A 20091-nucleotide genomic window follows, 5' to 3' on the forward strand; every position below is an offset into this window, starting at 1 on the left:
ATTACTCGACCGCATTGCTACTTCTGCTTCTAAAATGAAAATATTTCATGAATATACTGCGACTTGAAATAAATCAAATACAATTTTGCAATTATTTCATTCCCACATTTCCCGGTGTAGCACTTTCTTACTACCGCCTTGGTAATTTTTTCGATGCTTTCGTGAACGATAGTAGTTTATAATTTATTGCGCTTAGCGACATATGTCTTGCCTGCGTATTTATGCCGCAAAATCTGTCTCTCCAATCGGGAGTCCGGGATGTCAATTTCTACCAATACTGACGAACATCAATCCATGCGCGACAATGCTAGGTGAAGGAGACAGCTAATTAGCTGATATGCGGTAGGGCAAGGAAATTTCTTACAGTCGCGGCCGCATTCTAAAGTAGTTCGCCCAGCATTCTCGCCGGGAAATCACGTCCTTTCGCAGACCTAGCATTTTTGTGTGCCCCTGACAGATTTTTTCTTCGGAACACTACTTGCATTATATTTTGGAGAGAGAGAATTCAATGAAATTTTCAAAATTGTGCTCAATTTCTTGTCTATTTTTTGCAGTAGTCACATGTTTATTTATATTTTTATAATTTTTAACAAGTCACATGTTATAAGAATGATAAATCAGTTCTCTAAAAGATATTATCAGGAGTATTTTCAATTATTGCCCATAAAATATAAAAATTACTTAATTAATCATAGGCTGATGATGGATTCGAGAAATAAAAGAAGGCGACTACTTGACATTACCACATAATTAGCTATTTCTCTAGCCATCAACGAGGGCTGGCAGAAGGATGATGTAGCAGTGACCTTTGGAAAGCCATCATTCACCCTGACATCTATTTTAAACAACCAAGGAAAAACATAAGAAACTGTCTATCTAGGCTATACAATTAAAACACTCAGGCAGTGAAATAAAAGGGATGAAGAAATTATGTTGAGAAATATAAAACTATTGTACTTTCCTCCGAACACTATTAGTAAATTGAATAATTTCTTAGGTCAAAAGGCATTAACGAAAACAGCTAGTGATTTATTTATAGTGAAAATGACATTAAAAAGTGCTCATGTAATTGAAAACATTATTTCAAAAGAGTTTGAAAAAAATTTTAAGCAAAACCAATAACTAATTTATTTTCTAAAAAGGCCTCTTTAACTAGTTCCTTTACCTTTGTGTAATCCTTTTCCTAATGTATAACTGTAAATATATGTTCACTTATGCATGCATATATGTTTAAATATAGTTATTTAATGATTAAAAAGACAGTAGCACCTTTCATTTCCCAAGGATATGAAAAAATGGTGCCTTCCACTAAAACCTCTCTATAGTGAACCTCCATACATCAAATTGCCCAAATTTTGGTCCCCTCCATTACGATGTAAAGAGGTTTTACTGTTTTTATCACATAGAGGTACCCATTAACTTCATCGGCTTCCAATTATGAAAAATAGCACTTTTCCATTGAAAAAACATGTGTGGCTACCTTACCGGGAATGTTGGTTGGTTGGAAGGAATATCCTCTTATGAGGTAAGTCTACAATGTTTTAGCCATAGTATGACCCCAATCAGGTCTTCTTCCAATGAGGGAATGCATCAGAGGAAGGTTTAATATTGTCACTAATACATACCTGGATGTCGCCTATTTTGCAGGGGCTTGTGTACGTTTGTGCTTGACTTGGAATAGAATGCTTTATGGCACTAATTCCATCATCATCTGATCAGAAAGTGTGGCAGCAAGGGCTGTAATACTGGTATACATCTCATCTTTGCCACAGGCTGCAACTCTTGATAAGGGGAGAAGGGGAACTGCAATAAATATCCCCATATTACTATAAAACATACATACTGTATTTATCTGTATTTAGTCCCCCCTTTTTTTCCAAAAATGCCCATAGTAAAAGTAAAGGGGGGACTATATTCAAACGCATTTTTTATATTTTTCCCGAAACTGAAGCTTCAAAATTAGTGGTGGGATTAGGAGAAATATGTTATGTAGCAGTGGCTTAACTATGGGGAAAGGGATGAGAGTATAGATCCCTCCCCAGAGCCTTGGAGATATAAAAAAATCATTTGCAACTATTATGTAGTTTTGGCGTAAAACAACTGCATCTGCTTAAAGTTCATTTCTTTATGCCAAAATGATGTAAAATGTATTTCCAGGTAAGTCATTTTTCAAGCATTTTACCAGATTTTGCCTGGGGGGATGGGGGGTTGCCACCCTAGGCCATCCCATCCCCCCCTAGGCATATTCCTAAATAGCAACGCCACGGATATTTAGTATGTAAGTATTTTTCTCTACGATGAAAATAGGTTGTCCATTTAAAAAATGACCTTCAGTTTTTACAGCAAATATCAAACTATAAGTATGTACCATGATCAGCTAAACTATTAAAAGTATTGCTTTTGGTTTTCATCTTTTTTTACAGTGTTTCCCTTCAGAATTGTGGTTATCAAAGTACCCCTCTATCAGCTTTTGATTTAAGCCTTTTTAGCTACTTAACTGCCACATTAGTCTTGCCAGCAGTCATCATAGCAAAACCACCACATGTTGCCTAAAGCATGACATTCTTCTATGTGACTTGAAAATGCTATTTTCTTATTGCCCATTTAGATCCTGGTTTGAACTATGAACCCTAGTGTCTCTCAGTGCACAAAGGAAAAGATAACTGAATGCTTGCCCCTGAAATATCGAGGAATGTGACAGAAGTGAGGAAATGGATCAACAAAAGGGGTAGAATCAGCTCAGTATCTTAAGAGTTCCATCAGCCATTCAGCCTGTTCCTCACTAAGCTATTGTGCCAATAGCTAAAACACTAAAATTATGGCGCAGAAAAGGATTACAGTGAGGAGGAAGTTGTTACAAGTCAGATACTTCCCAGCGGTGTAACTGTGGGGGGGGGGGGGGAGAGGATTGATCCCCGCCCAAAGCCTCAGAGAAATAAAATTATTAAATCTATTGTCTAGTTTTGACACATAACAACTGCATCTGCTTCAAGCTAAATTTTAAGTGCCGAAATGATGTAAAATGTATTTCCAGGCATGTCATTTTTCAAAACTTTTTCCAGTAAATTTCCCCGTTGCCTGTCCACTAGCTAGGCCCGTTCTTTTCCCCCCAATGCCCATTTCTAGTTACTCCACTGATACTTCCCATGATCAAGACTTTGAGGTAAAAGATTTAAATTAGTGTCACAGACTGCATCAGACAGAATTTAATGATCTTGTGAGATATCTCGATTCACAAGATAGCAGAGCTTATGGCATCAAAACTGAAGCAATAGCATTCACTCCAGCCAGATATCAAGATTGCAGAGGAAGGATTCATCACAATGGTTTTCTTTTTTTCGAGGAAAAAGGTACATATTTTCTTGGGCTGACGTGGAAGTCTTGATGAATTTATTCTGTGAATATAGCACATTCTCATGTTGGTAAGGCTGCTTTCCACATTTTATTGATAGCTGAGATAGAAAAGCACACAGAATTACAGACAAATAGCCATCAAGAATTCTTAATTCCTGGAAGAAAATTGTCCAAAATAAGCTTCTAGTAGATCAAAATAACAATCTGTTTCCATCCCTGGGAATGATGAAGTTGCTAAATCAATGAACAATCGTGATGAGTGTCTCCAATTCTTATTTGGAGTGGAATTCCCAAGGCTGAGTAGAAAAAAGGTTAAGGAAGGAATCTTTGTGGTCCCTCAAATACTTACGATATTGTGAAATCCTGAGTAATTAAAATTTTGGTTTGGAAAAAGAAAGCAGCCTGGGAAGCCTTAAAATGTGTGCATATGTAGTGCTCAAGTCAAATGCCTGTTGTTTAGTTTTAGTCGAGCTCTACCCTCACCAATCAAATGTAACCCTCTGGTTGAATAACTGAGTGAGTGACCGACTTAAATACTTGCCAACGATCTTTGAACTTAATAATGAACTGGAATAGCCTCAAAAATTCAATTTTCCCTCATTTTATCGCCAATGCCTGCTGCGAAGTTGGAGGTAAATTTTTCATGAATATTATTCAAGTCTCGCAATTAAAACCTTACCAGTATTTGAACCGCTAACGAGGATATAGATTTCCGAGAGCGGTATCGACTACAGACTTCTTCAATTAACGACTTACTGCATTCATAAAATCCGCGAAGGCCTGGCGACTAAAACAAAAGACGCCAAATATGCGAGTAATCAGCACGAAACAAAAGAATCGACTCATGATGTCGTCAGGTTGGGGAGGTCTGGTGGTTTTTGGTGTTTTGTCGTTGTGTTAATTGTGAGAGATAATTTATCGTGTGACTCAGTGGTTAATACCTCGTCAGTTATTTTAATAAACTGCTGCTTGACATTGCCAAGCTTTTATAAGAATTGTAGTGACACACTAATTACATCATTTAAATGGGAGTAGACCATTAGTAAACAATGCATTTTTCAATACCTGACACGGAAGAATTCAGCGATGATAGTGGATCAACTTATATGGTACTCAAAGAAAACGTGTTATTTAATGAAATGATGTTAAATTTGTATTTATATATTTTAAAAATTTTAAATTTTTTAGGGATACAATTTACACATTAATGGAGCTTTTCACTGCACGTTGAGGTACAGACAGCTTCACCATCTGCATGAACTTCTTAAGCGAGAATATAACACAAATGCGCTGCCTTATTTTCCTTCCAAGAAAATCCTTCCACTGACTCCAAACCAGTTGGAGGAAAGACGAGCTCAACTTGAGAAGTACATTCAATTAGGTACTACACAGCCTATAAATTTCAACAGAAATGCCTGATTTTGTCGATTTCGCCTGAACTCATAATTTTGAAATGTTTGTATTTTTTTCTAGTTGGACAAGATAGTAATATAATCCTCTCGGAGCTCTTCAATGGGTTCCTATTATGCGCTCAACATGAAACTCGAAAAATGTTTGAGTGCAGAGTCGTTGGAAGTTGGGAGGGTGGTGAGGAAGTTGATCTGGAAGTGTTTCTCATGAATGGATTCAGGGTACCATTGAGGATAAACTCAAACGAATGCTCAAGTGAAGTACTGGAGGTGGGTGAATTTAAATTTTGCATGAACTGTGAAATACATGTCTCTAAATCTCCTTATCAAGTGTATGGATGTACATTCCTATTTTTGTCAAGTGCTCGTGGAAGAGATTTATTTCTTAAATAGATTTGATTCTGTTGTTAAACATTTGGTTAGGTTTTACAGCTATCTAAAATACAAGTGTTTTTCCTTTCAATTTCCAGAAAGTGTGCAGACAAATTCAACTCCCTTCTGAGCTCATCTATTACTTTTCCTTATTCCTTATTAAAAGAGAAGATGATGGCCACATTACAAGTAAGGCTAAGTTATCACATTTTTTGAATAGGTTCTATGAGTTAAGATTAAACACGATCTTCATGTTAAAATATTGAATGTTTGTTAAGAGCATAGTAAATGTTAGAAATTAAGCTTTGAGTTTAATCATGCATGAAGTAAATTTATCTTAGAAATATTAGATAATAGAGCTGAAAGAGCAATTAATTTGAAATTGGCTCATTGAAAAGTGTATTTAAATAACTCCATCATGAGTTCAAAACTTTCATTCCTTAAAAGTTTCATATTTTCTGTCACTGCAAAATAATAAGTCCCACATGAATGGCCGGCTCAACGTGGTATATTTATTATTACCATTTTATGAAAATAGTATACCTTTTAAAGTAGGTCTTCATGGCATATTTTGTCTACCACTCCATCTTGTCCCCTTTCGAACCGACAATATCCTTTGACCCCATATGAGGCTTATTATTCTTCATTATTTCTGTGAGCTGAGCCACTTTTCTTTCCCTATCAATTTTTCTCTCCACTATCACTATGCCCATCAATTCTGCATTCCATTTTCTCTCTGTCTGTTTGTTTTTGCCTTGCTCCTTCCAAGGCACAAAGACAAAATTAAAGCATTAACAAAGAGCTGCATGTAACAAGTGGCTTTGAATGCTGTCACATGCGTGCTTGTAAAATTATATACACCAAGGGTGAAATTTGCTGTGAAAAGAATGTGTGGATTCAGTGGTGTTTGAATCCACACGTACTACCTGAACCTGCTTGAACTACAGTACACTCCCGATTATCCGGGGTAATGATGGTGAGAGATGGCACGAATAATCGGAAAACACGGATAATCCAAACTTTCAGTTAAATGTCTTTTAATGTTCATAATTTACTTAAAACAAACAATATATTATTATTTATGCAGTTATTGTGTTGCTTTAGAGTGCTTCCAGGACTCCTTGAGAGCTTTCTTCGCCAGTTCGCGATCTTTTTTTAGCGACGATAGCGTGGATGTACTCGTATTATTAATGCTTTGTGTATGGCCTGGTTTCGAAAACCACGCATCCGTGGCTGTGTGATAACGGATACAGGAAAAAGGTTTGCACGAATGCTTCAAAACCACTGCTTCACGTTGCAAACTACACTGTCAGGCACTACGCCACGTACTCGCATCTCGCACAAGTTGCCCGAGTTGAAACTGCTGCGGGACTTGTATCCGTGATCAAGGAGCGCGGTCGCGCACTGCGAGGCTTGGAAAACAGGAACATGGTGCTCCCGTGAATGCAACTAGAGCGCGATCGCTTCCGTTTTACGAAGGGGATTCTAACGGAAATGATAAGCCCCGTATGTCCTAGCATTGATGCAGTAATTCTGGTGATTTTGCGTAGGATTTTTAAAAACAAAGATCGCGGAAAAAATTGAACGAGAGTGAAAATCATGCACGGATAAACCGCAACCCGGATAAACCGCAGCCGGATAATCAGGAGTCTACTGTATTTGAATTTCACTTTGGAAGAAGATGGCTTGGTGGGGTAACTGGATGCATATCTGACCAGCAATCGAGAGATCAGACTTTGAATCCTGGTTAAGCCAAATGTTTTTTTCATTGTTAATTTCACCCTGGGAGTAAATAATTTTACACAGCACATGTGACTGCATTCAAAGTCACTTTTTATATGCAGTGCTTTTTTCATGTGTTAATTTTATCTTTATAGGAACAAAATATGTTTTTTAGAATGTTTCCATAACTAGAAGCAAATCTCACTAATATCCCTGATAGGTGTCTTTGTAATATTAGTGAGGTTTTACTTAGAAACATTATCCTCCTCAGCTTAGAGCTAGATCTAGCTATCTATTTATTTATCTATTTATCTTCCTGCTTTCAACGGAAAATCTCTTAAAACAGCGAGTTAATGGCCCAGTCTCCTTCAAAGGGCATTGACTTACATGCCAGGGAAAAGTTCCTCCTTCTTTAGTGTTGAGTTTTGATTCAGCAAACTCTTGAAAATGTATCTGATATTGCTAGTCCCTGTTAAACCTGGGTTGTGTATTACAATTAGGGATGATTCGATTCCAAATGTCAATTCTCATTTTAATCCGTTCACTGGCACGGAATCAAAAATCGATCGCATAAAGTCGATTCTGATTCCATAGATTCCATGTTGTTAAATATTTTGAAAATAGACCATAAGCTTGGCACATAAAGGGTGCCGCACACCTGAGCCATTGTGCTCTCTACATTATTAAGTTACCATTTTTTATGTCTGAAACAGTTGAAGTGTTTATTATTTTATGAATGCTGAGGAGAATATATGTATTACCAAAATACTACTTTTCTATTTTTAATAAATATACTTTTTGGGTCACTTCATTGTCTTAGTTATTTTATTCCATTCTATTCTTTAAATATTTGTGACGGCAATGCTATTGACAAATCAATATCCCTCCTGTTAGTATGAATAAGAATCAATGGATTCAGGAATCGATTTGAAAGAATCTGAATTGGAATCGTAAATGATAAAAGTGACATTGACTCATCCCTAATATTATTATAGGTTTATTAAGAATTTTAGGGCAATAATTTCCATCTCCATAATTGAAAAATCATTCTGAGTAATGCCGTAAACTGTTGTATAATTGATATATGATCCAGTGGTATTCAATTCGTCAATTCCCACAGTGCTGATTATTCCCTTGAAACTTGTTTCCACTCTGTTGTTTACTATGGTTTGGCAATTCTTCTAAGGGGAGAGTCAAGTCCTGCTGCACTCAGTCCTCACCTGTTTACGTATGGTCCGTGTCAATCATGAAGGGTGGGTTTTTCTACATATCAAGAGTATGAATGTTTGTTATTGTCTATCTTGTCCTGAATTTGTGACATTAAACTTGTCCTTAAACGAAACATAATTCTAAATTAGCGACATTTAAGAAGTTGATAATGAATAAATAATATAAACATTTTCATGCTTAATAGAACAATTTGTGAATAGAAATTAAACTAGTTTGATCTTGGTTGTAATTGCACAATTTCTGGCTCTTCCAATTGTTTATGCAACGGTTTAAATTGTGATATCTAATTAATTGAATTCAGAAGTATAGCTGAAAAGACTGAAATAAATAAGTTGATCTGGACTTCTTTCTTTAGAGAAATTGATCCAACTAATATCCAATAAATCTCTGATGCTAGCATTGAAGATATTTAAATTGACACTGTATTGGGTGTTAGTATTCCTGTGCCAATGCATAATTTAATAAAAAAATTAAATGCTTTACAGAAGTTAATTTTATGGTTTCTTCTGGTAATTTTTCCAGTACTCAGGAAGCTCCAGGATTTCGAATCACCGTACATATCGCAGAAGTCTATGAACTGTGTGTCCCGGATTGTTCTTCGGAAAAGGTATGTAGACCTCAACACTTATGAATAATCTCATTCTCATTTTTAAGTAATGCAACATAATTATAAAATTCGAGGAATCAAGCGAGATGGAGTGGAATTGATTCATAATGAAAATTGCAAGTCAAGTTTCATTATTTTGCAACATAAATAATTATATGGTTTTTCTGGGGTTAAAAGAGAAGCCTCCTAAAAACAGTAAGCAGAAGAAGGGACAACTTAGTTGGCCACATTTTGAGGCACGATGGTCTGATGAAGACAATCGTTGAAGGACAAGTGGAAGGGAAAAAGGGCAAGGGACGGCCCCGAACGAGTTATATAGGACAGGTTATAAAGGATGTAAAAGAGAATAAATATGTAGCTATGAAGAGATTAGCGGATAGGAGAGAAAAATGGAGAGCTGCGTCAAACCAATCTTAGGATTGTTGACTAATGATGATGATAATTTTTTCTCTTTCACTCTCCTGTATTCTCCCATTGTGTATTTTATATTTTTCCCATTTTATTATGACTATTTTTAGTTTTATATGACTACTTTCTGTGAGATTTTTACTTTATTATCTTAAGTAATTTCATTTTTTTTGTAGAATTAATTGTGTAACCTCTATTTCATTAGAATGCTGGTTGATATTGTTAGTCACAGCGCCAGTGTAGTTGACATTTCTCATTGCCATGCCTCCTTAATTTTAAATTTGTAAACATTTATTTTCGTGTTTTTTTCAAGTGATCATTATCATATGTGTCATTAATGTTTTTATTTTGTCCATTAGTTATTTTATTGCATTACTCCTCTCCAGAATGCATATGTTGTCTTATTTTTTTAATAAATTGTTACATCATACCTTTCAAACTTAATGGATGGTTGGAGGGTGGGGAAATCACATATCCCCCAATGAAAAATATGAAGTGGAAGAAGATGTGTTGGTATTACAGGTGGTACAATATCTGGTGCAAATTCATGGGACCTGGGTTTGAATCCTGATTAAGGCAAATTGTTTTTATTCTGAGGAATTTTTGCACCAAGATATTCCCAGTTATCAATGTTGAATGAACACAGGAGCCTATAGGCAGTACCTGAAGTCAATCATGTATGAAAGAAGGACGATATATATTTTGCTTGTATAGATAGTTTGACTTTCAACATTGACCTAGCTCTTGCATTTGTGAATGATGTAGTCTTCTACATTTGCAACACCTGAGTTTAAGACATATATGATTTTAACGATTGAAGTCAATATTAAAAATGTAGTACTTTATTAAATGTTGTAGTTTACTTTTTTAATAATAGTTTTAATTTAAAAAATCATTTGCTGTTAGTATTAATTTAAGAGATGTGTTATTTGTTACTTCATTGCAGGTATTGACCTGGCAATATTTTGGTATCATTCCATTGCGACTCTATCAGGTAAATTTTATTAGGGTTTATACCCTTTTTCCGAACTGTTGGCGGCTGGGCAGTATAGAGCTAGTAGCCAATAAGAAGCGCTGGCCCTTCCACCTCACTTTTCCCCTCCATTCCCTTCCCTTTTCCCCTCCGCTCCCCTCCATACAGAAGACCAGCGTTGCCAGTCTGTGGAAATAACTGTATGTGAAGCAATATGAGCGCGATCTCCCCAGATTACATTTGGCAACACTGAGCTGGGGAGCAATGTTCACTGCACGAAAGTCGGAGAGAGACTGTGGCCTCCTATACACTTACACCTGCCACTCTCCTGTGATTGGCTAGAAGAGTGAGTGGGCCTCGAGCACGTTCAAGGTTACCCGCCATCAGTCGGGAAAAAGGGTATAGAACACGGTGCAATACATACTTCTTAGAATTTGATGCATTATTATAGTCCAAATAGACCAATAAATAACTATGCTATGGAAAATGTAGGTGGCTTAGCCTTTTTCGTACTAAAGACGAAAATATGAATCTGGACGTTTCTTGGCCCGGGAAATGAAAGCTGCAATTTTCATTGGAGATTTTCCTATGCAGGTAAACAAATGCCGAATGTATACGTTTCCTAGCTCTCTCCCCCGTTTATGACGGTTGCGGGTGTGTGATGTCTTTATTTCGGGACCCAACACAGTGGGGCTTAGGCTTTACCCTTGAAATCCAGGAGAAGGTACCCGAACCCCTCGTCTTATATTACCCCTCTTAGTGGTAAGGGACCATGGTCATAAAATTGTTCATCCAGTCATTTTGCAAAATAAATATTTGTTCCTTTCTCAAAAAATATAAGCTAAGAATTGAATTATTTGTCTTTCGAGCAGCGTTCACAATTTTTTCCACAATCAGTTCATTTGTTTTTTAACAAATTTAAAAAAATTGTGTGAAGTCTAAAGTACAATATGTATTTGGAGCTGGATGAGAGTGCACTTGCATTTTTGTTTTGTTGCAAAGAGAGCTTCAAGCTGTACTTCTGGCTAGCTCTAGATGGGTTTTGGATAATAAATCTAATCAGAAAGCCTATGGTACACTCTTGTGTGAACTAATGCTGTTAATAGTTCTATCTATCTTCTTCTGATGACAACTGTTAATGCTATGGCTCCAAAGCAATTGTTTATTTAAATCCCTGGTGGTTGGTCTCATAATACTAAAAAATTTATTTAGTTGGAGTGACCCTTCTACTATTTGTGTACAGTGTATTTAAAACTCTATGGTTATTTTATGTTCTCTTTTTTGTTCAATCAGCTACTGGGATCCAGCATTTGATGAAGATTTGATCCAGGACCGTGTTGGCTTGAATCTCTTGTATGTGCAAACAGTTGCAGATGTTGAGCGAGGTGGTTGGCTTATGCGTGATGAAGGTGGTAGCCGCTCATCAGGGGATGATACTCGTTCTCTTCTTGCTTCACTTCAAGCCAGGGGTGCTAAAAAAGAATACTTGGAGGCTGCTCGGAGAAATCTCCATCGCTATGGTTTCGTACATTTTGGACCTTGTGTTTGTGACTACCCCAAACCTGGTACTCCTGCAGTGGTTAGTATAGGCCCACGAGAGTTGGTTTTGAGAATAACAGTTCAAGATGAAGGAGGAGTTGGTAAAACTCGTGAAGGAGTCTTCAAGGTCACAAGAATGAAGTGTTGGAGGATTACAACCTTACATGTTTGTATATTTTCCTTTTTTCTCTTATTGTAGTTATAATGATAATTGTACTCTTTGATTTTTTGAAACTAGAGTAACTGTAGTGACTCCAGCTGTAGGGTCCCCAGCATTGACCTCACAACTTTTAAGAGTTATTTTATCCATACTGGTTGAATTTCATGAAATAGTGGACCTTGCAAATGGGCCACCCGACACATGCCTAAGCTTGAACGTCATACTTTGCTACTTTGGAGTTAATATTTATGTGTCGTTAATAGTGTAGCTGCTATTTAACAATGAAAGCATGTAGAAGATTTGTAAAAACGTTTTCTAGTCTCAAGAATTTTAAATAGAGTATATACTAAATCTGACTGTATGTGCTCAACAGACCAGTATAGCAACAAATGAAAAAAATGCTAATTTAAAGATTCTATATGATAGGGTGACTTAAACAAATACCAATAGAGGCCCAAATTGTAAGATATTGCAAAAATACTGCAGCAACTCTATGGCACTGAAAAATCACCAACGGAACTAAATTTGCAAATCCAAATGAGGGATAAAACTCATATTTTATTCCACATTACGCAAAAATTCCCTTGAGATTAATTTCCACCATAATGTCACGTAAGAGTATATAAACTCAGTTTAACATTTCTGAAACTTGGTAAAAATGAAGAATTATGTAGATAGTATCATAAATAATGGACAGTGAGTGAAACTCTTAATTTATTCTTGTGTTTTTCTCAGTGATGTAGTCGTTGCGTTCTGGTATGAATGGCCATTTTCAGAATTAAAATATACTATTTAAAACTGGCTGGATGGGAATCTTGAAAAATGCTGTCCCTGAATTAAACCTTTAATAATTATAAAGAAGTATGGTTAGTTTTAAAACTAATCAGGAAGCAATTGAATCTGGCTTTTTTAAAAACTCTATGCCAGAAGTAAAAAGTACAGTCTGTAATGGTCCACTGTTTTGGTATGAAATGCATGGGTTTCATTGCTTAGTGAAGAAGTTAACATGTGATGAAACAGAAATTTTTTAGTAATAAATCAAGAGTGGAGCATTACGAAAAGCAATATTTATTTTAAAGGAAGCAGCATTCTAATGGATTGAATTTTTCCACTCAGAACAAGCGGGAAGCTGACATGCGGGCAGATTCTCCCCCTTCCACATCATCATCATCCTCGTCATCTACACCATCTTCCTCATCCTCTTCCCCAACTTCAGGTGGCCAAGTCGGTGGAGAGGGACGAAGTAATTCCATGGGTATTCCTCAATTTGAGCTATCATTTGAGTACCTTTTGTCGAAAGATAGACTTCAGTGGGTGACAGTAACCAGTGAGCAGGCTATCTTAATGTCTATATGTCTTAGAGATGTGGTTGATGAGTTGTTACTGAAGAGGAATGGAGGATCTCTTGGTTTGGTAAGTTTTAACTTCATCTGATGTATCTTACTGTTGATGCTTTCATAATTTATTGTGTTTTTCTCAGGTAGTGGTTCTTTATTACAAATTAACTTTTATTTCAATTAAGAAATGATTAAAGTGATGCAGTTTTTTTTGTATTCATTATCATCATTCATTGGTAAAATAAAATCACCTCTAGCAAATAATTGCTTCCTATGGCATTGACCTAAGCAGGGGATTTGTCTACCTTCCATGAACCCTGGTACTGCATGGTTTTGCTGTTCATTGTCCATTTCAGCCCTCTGCTTCTCAGAATCCGGTCCAGTCATTGCCCCATCTTCATTCTCTACTATGTTTGTATCTGGACCTCTTATGTTGGTTATTTTGGAGCTGGTACAGATCAAGGGACTCTAGTGTATAGGATCTTTGAGGTCCCCTATTGTTTCCTCATAGGCAGGCTAATTTTTACAGATGATGATCACCACCTTAGTTCCTTGGACACATGCCACCTTTGGCTCTCCACCTCTAGCATACAATAGTGTTCCTTCATTTCATCATGTTGTTCTTCTTCTGCTCTACATTAGAATGACTGATGAACTTCAACAACCTATTTTTCTGATTGCTTTTTATTAGCTTACTTAAAGTGATATATATATATGCTCTCTGTTCTCCCTTTTTTTCATGTCTCGGAGATGTTTGCCTTTAACTTCTTCTTGGTAACCTATCATGACACATCTTCTCAGTCTTGGGCCAAATTTATCATCCTTTAGACTCTCTGCTGTCCGTAACCATGCTGCACATCCAAAAATTCACTGGAGAAGAGAGCTAGTAATCAAAATCAAATCTCTGTAATTCTCTCAAACTCCAATGTAGCCAACTTATGTCAGTTGTTGCTGGCACCTCCCCTCAGAATTAAGTTGTTTCTTCAGATTCCACCTACATGCAAATTATTTACTATTAGAGTATGCATTTGTCAACTTAAAGGATGAAGTAAAGATTGAGTTATTGCTGAATCATTATCTTGTTTATTACCGGCTACTTTTCCCTCGTGTTTTTCTGCCTTCCTCTCTCTTTTACAGTATTTGAATGGTGTTCTTGTGTACATTCTTGTTGTAAAGAAATTGAGTCAACTAAAATTTTTTTAATGCTTGCAGTGAAATTATCATTGCATTTTCAATATTTTAACTTCTGAGGTACTCTGTTAGAAAAGATTGGCTTGTGAATATGTTTCATTGAAATTATAGCTGAGTATGCATATGATACAATTTCTTAATTTTTCAGGGTCTCAATAAGTCTCCTATTCAGTCATCTCTTCGTTTGTGGGGTAAGGGCTCCGAGAAGAGTGGAAAATGGTCTTACATGAGATTGGATGGAAGTGTAATGACATCTGGACTGCCAAGCAGGGTGCATGACAATGGAAAATATGTAAGAACCTTTATTTTAGATACCTAAATAATTAGGTTTTCATTGAAGAATAGTCGGTTCTTAAATTTTTTCAGTTCTCCCTAATCGATTCTCTGTTCTTGATACTCGGTTCCAAGGATGAACTCTTATTATCTGGCAAATTTAAATGAGCAATCACAACAAATTAATAAAACTAATTTCACTAAAGATGTAAATTAGCAGGAAAGCTATGTAAAAAAACTTAAGATCGTCTCCATAATTTTATTTGCCAAGCAAAAGCATTTAAACAACATGTTAAAGTATGCATGATTGACCAATATGTCACATTAAATCAGTCAAGCGCTGGTTCTTTCTCCAGGTTTTGATTGAAAAAATTCTACATTTTTACCCTATCTATTATTCATGGTTAAATAAAAACACAGTACTATTCCACAACCTTATATTTGCAGTCTACTAGTTTCAACGTTACAACGTCATTATCAAGACTAACTGAGAAAAGCATACAACATCCAGCCTTATTTATCCAACAATAGTGTGAGGGAAGGAGGAGGGGGGGGGGAACTAAATGAGGAGGAGCATTGAGCATTGTTGGTTGGGCATTGTTGGTTGGATAGGAGGTTCAAAACAAAAAGTATAAAAGTTTGGGGAGGTGGGGTGGGGGCAGGCAGATAAAAGTCAGGTGGTAACGAGGTTAATGAGAAGGGGAGGAGGAAGGATTGTCAAGGAAGAAGTCAGATTTTAAAACAGTAGATAAAAAGTTAGAACATTTGAATACCGTCATATCATTAAAAATTTCGATGTTGCGTGCAATTTTTTTTGCCTGTAGCACTGAACAGGCATTTACTGAAAGCAGTAGTGGTTGATGTTGATTTTGAATGACTGTGCTAATATGCTTGGAGCACGGTATACATACTGCATAACATCAGTATCAATAGTGAAACTCCCCCAACATCTGACGACACCATCCGTTAATTTGTTGTGACTTGTGAGTCAGTTCAAAATATATTCCGTATTCTGCAATGTAGCTTAAATTGTTACTTTAATTGACCACTTGTTCGCATGCTTCACTGTCACAGTTCTTGCAAATCCAAAAATAAACTGCTCAACAAGCTGGTACAGCAACACCATGGATAAACTGAGCTATGAGCTAACTCAAAATTGCAATGCAGTGTTGCATTCCGCAGGATAACCACACTTTTCGATGCCTTGTATAGGTTTATGAACTTACGAACAAGCTCTCAGAATGCATCTTATTAGTATGTCAAAGAATTACTGTACATGTTTAAGATTCAATAGTAAGACCACTTTCAGACGAAATGATTTTCCACCGGCCGCCTTCACGGCACACTGCATTGCAGGGAGTTGTCTCATCTGAAACCAGCCTGAATTTCACTTGAATGGTGGCTGGCGAAAATTCGTTCTGTCTGAAAGCGGTCTCAATGTAGCATTGAGTGTATTTCACGCCGTGGACAGCCCATCGCCGGGCCGGATTGAAATAGGTGCCGTGCTATCAACGGCTCGATTCGACACGTTTGAAGACATCCAAAGAGACCAATGGTAAGTTGAAAGAACGATGCCGTGCCATGGACGGTCGCAGGAAAAAAGTCGGCTCATTTTAAACTACCCGGGTACGGAAATGTTACAATGTTGGCTAGAGCGACAAACTAACAAACCCTTAAATGCACGTGTTTGCGATTAACTCTCGAAAGAAATAAAACGTGGATGCCACGCAATCGGAAAGTAATGTATGCGTTTTTAATTCTTTTTTTTTCTCTTTTTGGCCTTTAATATGCTGCAGACTATTTTGGCTTTGGGTGCCAAATTCAAATCCTCACAATCGTTCCAAGCAGGTTCTAAAGTACCGACTTAAAGCGATCGGTTCTCGATACCTGGTTCTATAGGCCAAGAACCAGTGGAACTGAGAACCAAGTATCAGAGCCGTCCATCTCTAGTTTTCATTTATTCTTTTCTAATTAGGTACAGAAGGATATCGTTAATATAATTAAATGTATTACAAAATTTACACTACAGTGGAGCCTATGTATAATGAAGTTGAGGGGGCCAGGAATTTTCTTTATTATATGCGGGTTCACTCTTGCGAACTTTGAATTGAACTTTGAAACATGCTTACTGCAGTTAAATTATGGCAAATATTTTGTAACTTTGCACAGGAAAGGAATAAATGTCTGAAAGCATTTAGAAAAAGTCAAATATAATTCAGCCTTAAATTGTTATAATTAAGTATCATTATATATATTGGCACTAGTCTCCAGGGAGCAAAAATACTGCTCGATCCCCACTCGATTTTAAGATGAATAACCTAGAAAAACCGAGCCTTGAGTTTGTCCACAAGGTTCAATTTGTGCATTGTAGGTGACTCCGTAAAATTTTCACCGTGGCTAGGTATACTTGAATTAACCACACAGGGCTTATTTTGAGGACACCAACCCTGTTGAGATTGATTTCTCTTTTCTAATCTTGATGGCCTTTGATAAATCTTGATTCAAGTTTGTCAGCCCTGATGAGGAAGTTTAAGAAGTTGGTTATGGTGAATACATGTCTGTTGATTTGAAGGGCAGCTATATTTTTCCTTTCCTAAATTTCCATCCCAAATATGCTTAAAAAAATTTACCCATCCTATACTGCCATGAAATGAGGAATACCATCCCCAATCATCCCTGTTGTCATCTATATAAATGTTGACAATGAGTGCTTATCTTTTGTACAACAGGTAGATGGGAGGACAAACCGCCCCACAGCTGTTGACATGGCATCAGCTAGTGAGGGAGCTGGAGCATCCAAGAGCTCGTCCTCACCATCTCCGTCCACTCCACTCAGCCCTCCACGTTTTGTAACTAACACAGTTTCACCTCCACTTGTCGCTCCAGTAGAGAACGATGCTTTTGAAGGAATCGGAGATGAAGATCTATGACATTCTTTATTGTGTAAATTGTCTAATATGTTGTCGCTGGGCTTATTTTTTACAAGCAAGATGATTTTACCATGCCATAGTGGCTAAATATTCCCCACTGGTGGTGGGGGTTGTGAAAGCACTTCTTCCAAGTTCTTTCACTTAAAAAGACTTCGGAAATGTGTTGGTACATTGGCATGAATTTGTTTTATGGGACATCACTACAGGGCAATAAAATATAATTGGAATGAAGTTTAAAGGCTATTATAATTTTTGAGCTTGTCTAAGATCAAATGAATCATTTATAACAACTCCTATTCCTAGATTGCTTTAGAATTTCTCTCTAGGTTTCACTTTTTTAAGCTGAAATGCAGTATGTTTTTATTCTTGATCAATAATGCCAAGTGCCATACGGAGAGGGTAACACTTTTGGTTTTATTTTGAAATATTTTTTGTATATGAAAAATGAGATGGGAGTTACATAAATATATTTTTTTACAGCAATATATATAAATATATGTATATGAAAGAATGCTTTTCCTGTGTAATTTTTGGAAATATATCTCTCAAACAACTTGTATATCATTATAAAAGAAAATGACTATCTGAAGTTTGTCAAAACGATGTACAGTAAATTACTTGGGCCTTAAGGCAGGGATTAATTGAATGATTGTTTTGTACAGGTAGAATTATTCCAACAGTGTGATAAAACTGACTTGAGGGTTTTTCATAATGCTGAGGTTTTGGAAAACATTTGTGCCAAATGCATTTAAAAATTTCAACGTTTTAGTCTATTAGGAAAGAAATGAATTTCATGTTGTAGGCCCTCATGTGCATTTTCAGGGTAAAATGAATTTTAGATGACTCCAAAGGAGTTAATCTTTTAATCTTTGCATTCCTTGTTACCTGATTTATATTAAATTTTATGGTTAATTGCTAATTAATTACCATTGGCTTTCACATTTGTCAAGATTATGTTAATGCTAATGGGGTGGACATTTTTACAAACTTTAAAAGTTGTACTCTTTTAAGAATATTTGCTATGTAGGTTTTATCTGGACTCATATGCTATAAGACTTATTCTATGTAGTCTTTTTGTATGTGATAGTGGAATCATCTTTGTTTTTGTTGAATTTTTGTGTAATTAATTTTAATATTTCAATCTTACTCATAGTTCACAATGTGAATATTAATTAAGCCAATATGTGTAATTATACTCTCTATGACTTTGCAATTGGAGGAGACTCAAATGTTCAATGCATCACTCTTAAAACTGAAGGTGTGGTCAGAGTTACAAATTTTATGTAATGTACTGGCTATTCTACATTATTTTTCAAGGACTATGACAGAATCATTGTCTTATGTTTTTGAAGAAATTTGAATTTATATTTGTTTTTTATGATTAAACTGTTTCATGGTTGAAGTATATGTATTCATTTGCATAGTAAAATTTCCTTATTCCATTCATTTCAAATGTATTGGGATACATTATTAATTGAAGGTGAGGTGAAGTAAGATAGAGCCAAATGAGACAGTCATTATATCATAATGAATAACTTTTTAATATTCCTTCTTAATTGTAGCTTTTGACCAGTATTTCATTTCAATGCTTTTTCTATGTGTGTTGCTTCTTAATTCCACTGGAAATCTGGTTCTTCTGACGATTAGGTTGCTACCCAGACTACGTATTGAGTTGCGTTTAATTCAAGTTTAATTTTCATCTCAGATGCTATTGGCACGTGGAATCAAAGTAGCTGACATCTGGTGGCCAATTTCAGAAATGAGACAGAGGTGATCAGCTGGTTTGTTTACTAGTGCTTCAGCCTGGCGGTGAGCGAAACGGGTGTGTTTTCAGCAACTTTGTTACGCGAATACTGATGTGTATCTCATTTGTGAATAATGAATGAAGTAACTTTCTCTACATCTGACATTTAGGAGTTCAATAGAGTCTTTAAGAGGCCCTTTGTCGAGGGCCATGAAGTGGAATGCTTTACTCACATATTGGAAGTTGTCGTGGTTGAAGCACTGGAGTATTTGGTTCATGTAATGGGGTTTTACATACAGACGAGCGTTATTAATGGCATATCACACGAGATACATGCTTTTCGGAAGGAAATTGGTGCTTCTTTTTCTGTTTTCTTGTATTATATTTGATGATTTTATTAACTATCTATTACAATAGATCATTATTAAAATCATCAAACAATATGATAAGCATCTCCTCACATAAGCCATGCATCCTCAATAAGCTAATATTTTTGGGGAATCTATGTAGAGAGATAGCTTTTGTCTCACACTGGTTGGTGCAATTATAAAGCACATTTTGTTGCTCATGAACTTCTCCTATGTTTTTCACCATAATACTTTTGATATTCAGCTGAGATAGTACACTGTCATAGTGCTGGCTGGCTATCGTTTCACACGAACAAACATACAAACGCCACCACCGATCACCTCTATTCGGCCATGACACCTAATTTATTGCTGCCACCTGGATTCCCTTCCAGATGCCAATATTACTTGGAGAAATTTATCACCCATCATTATTATTTTTTGACCCTTCTCTTTATTCCCTGTATGTAGATAGTGTTATCAGGTACTCATAAG

The 20091-nt window shown here is 36.3% G+C and overlaps 1 protein-coding gene across 1 annotated transcript; it reads left to right on the forward strand.

Moving 5' to 3' along the window:
• Positions 1-4167: 4167 nt before the first annotated feature.
• On the forward strand, positions 4168-18907 carry LOC124153779 (sorting nexin-17). Its single transcript, XM_046527135.1, has 9 exons — positions 4168-4463; positions 4543-4735; positions 4828-5033; positions 5234-5324; positions 8610-8694; positions 11369-11780; positions 12891-13187; positions 14451-14594; positions 17305-18907. The coding sequence occupies exons 1-9, from the start codon at positions 4404-4406 to the stop codon at positions 17503-17505; spliced, it is 1689 nt and encodes a 562-aa protein (XP_046383091.1). The 5' UTR covers positions 4168-4403; the 3' UTR covers positions 17506-18907.
• The last annotated feature ends 1184 nt before the right edge of the window (positions 18908-20091 follow it).

The sequence above is a fragment of the Ischnura elegans genome, chromosome 2 (genome assembly GCF_921293095.1).
Source record: "Ischnura elegans chromosome 2, ioIscEleg1.1, whole genome shotgun sequence".
Taxonomy (NCBI): Eukaryota; Metazoa; Arthropoda; class Insecta; order Odonata; family Coenagrionidae; genus Ischnura; species Ischnura elegans.

Excerpts from the sequence above, each read along its gene's own strand:
- LOC124153779 (XM_046527135.1), top strand. The coding sequence starts at position 4,404 with ATGCATTTTTCAATACCTGACACGGAAGAATTCAGCGATGATAGTGGA. Across the intron at positions 11,781-12,890 it reads GGAGGATTACAACCTTACAT|AACAAGCGGGAAGCTGACAT; the intron begins GTTTGTATATTT and ends TTTTCCACTCAG. Across the intron at positions 14,595-17,304 it reads TGCATGACAATGGAAAATAT|GTAGATGGGAGGACAAACCG; the intron begins GTAAGAACCTTT and ends TTTGTACAACAG.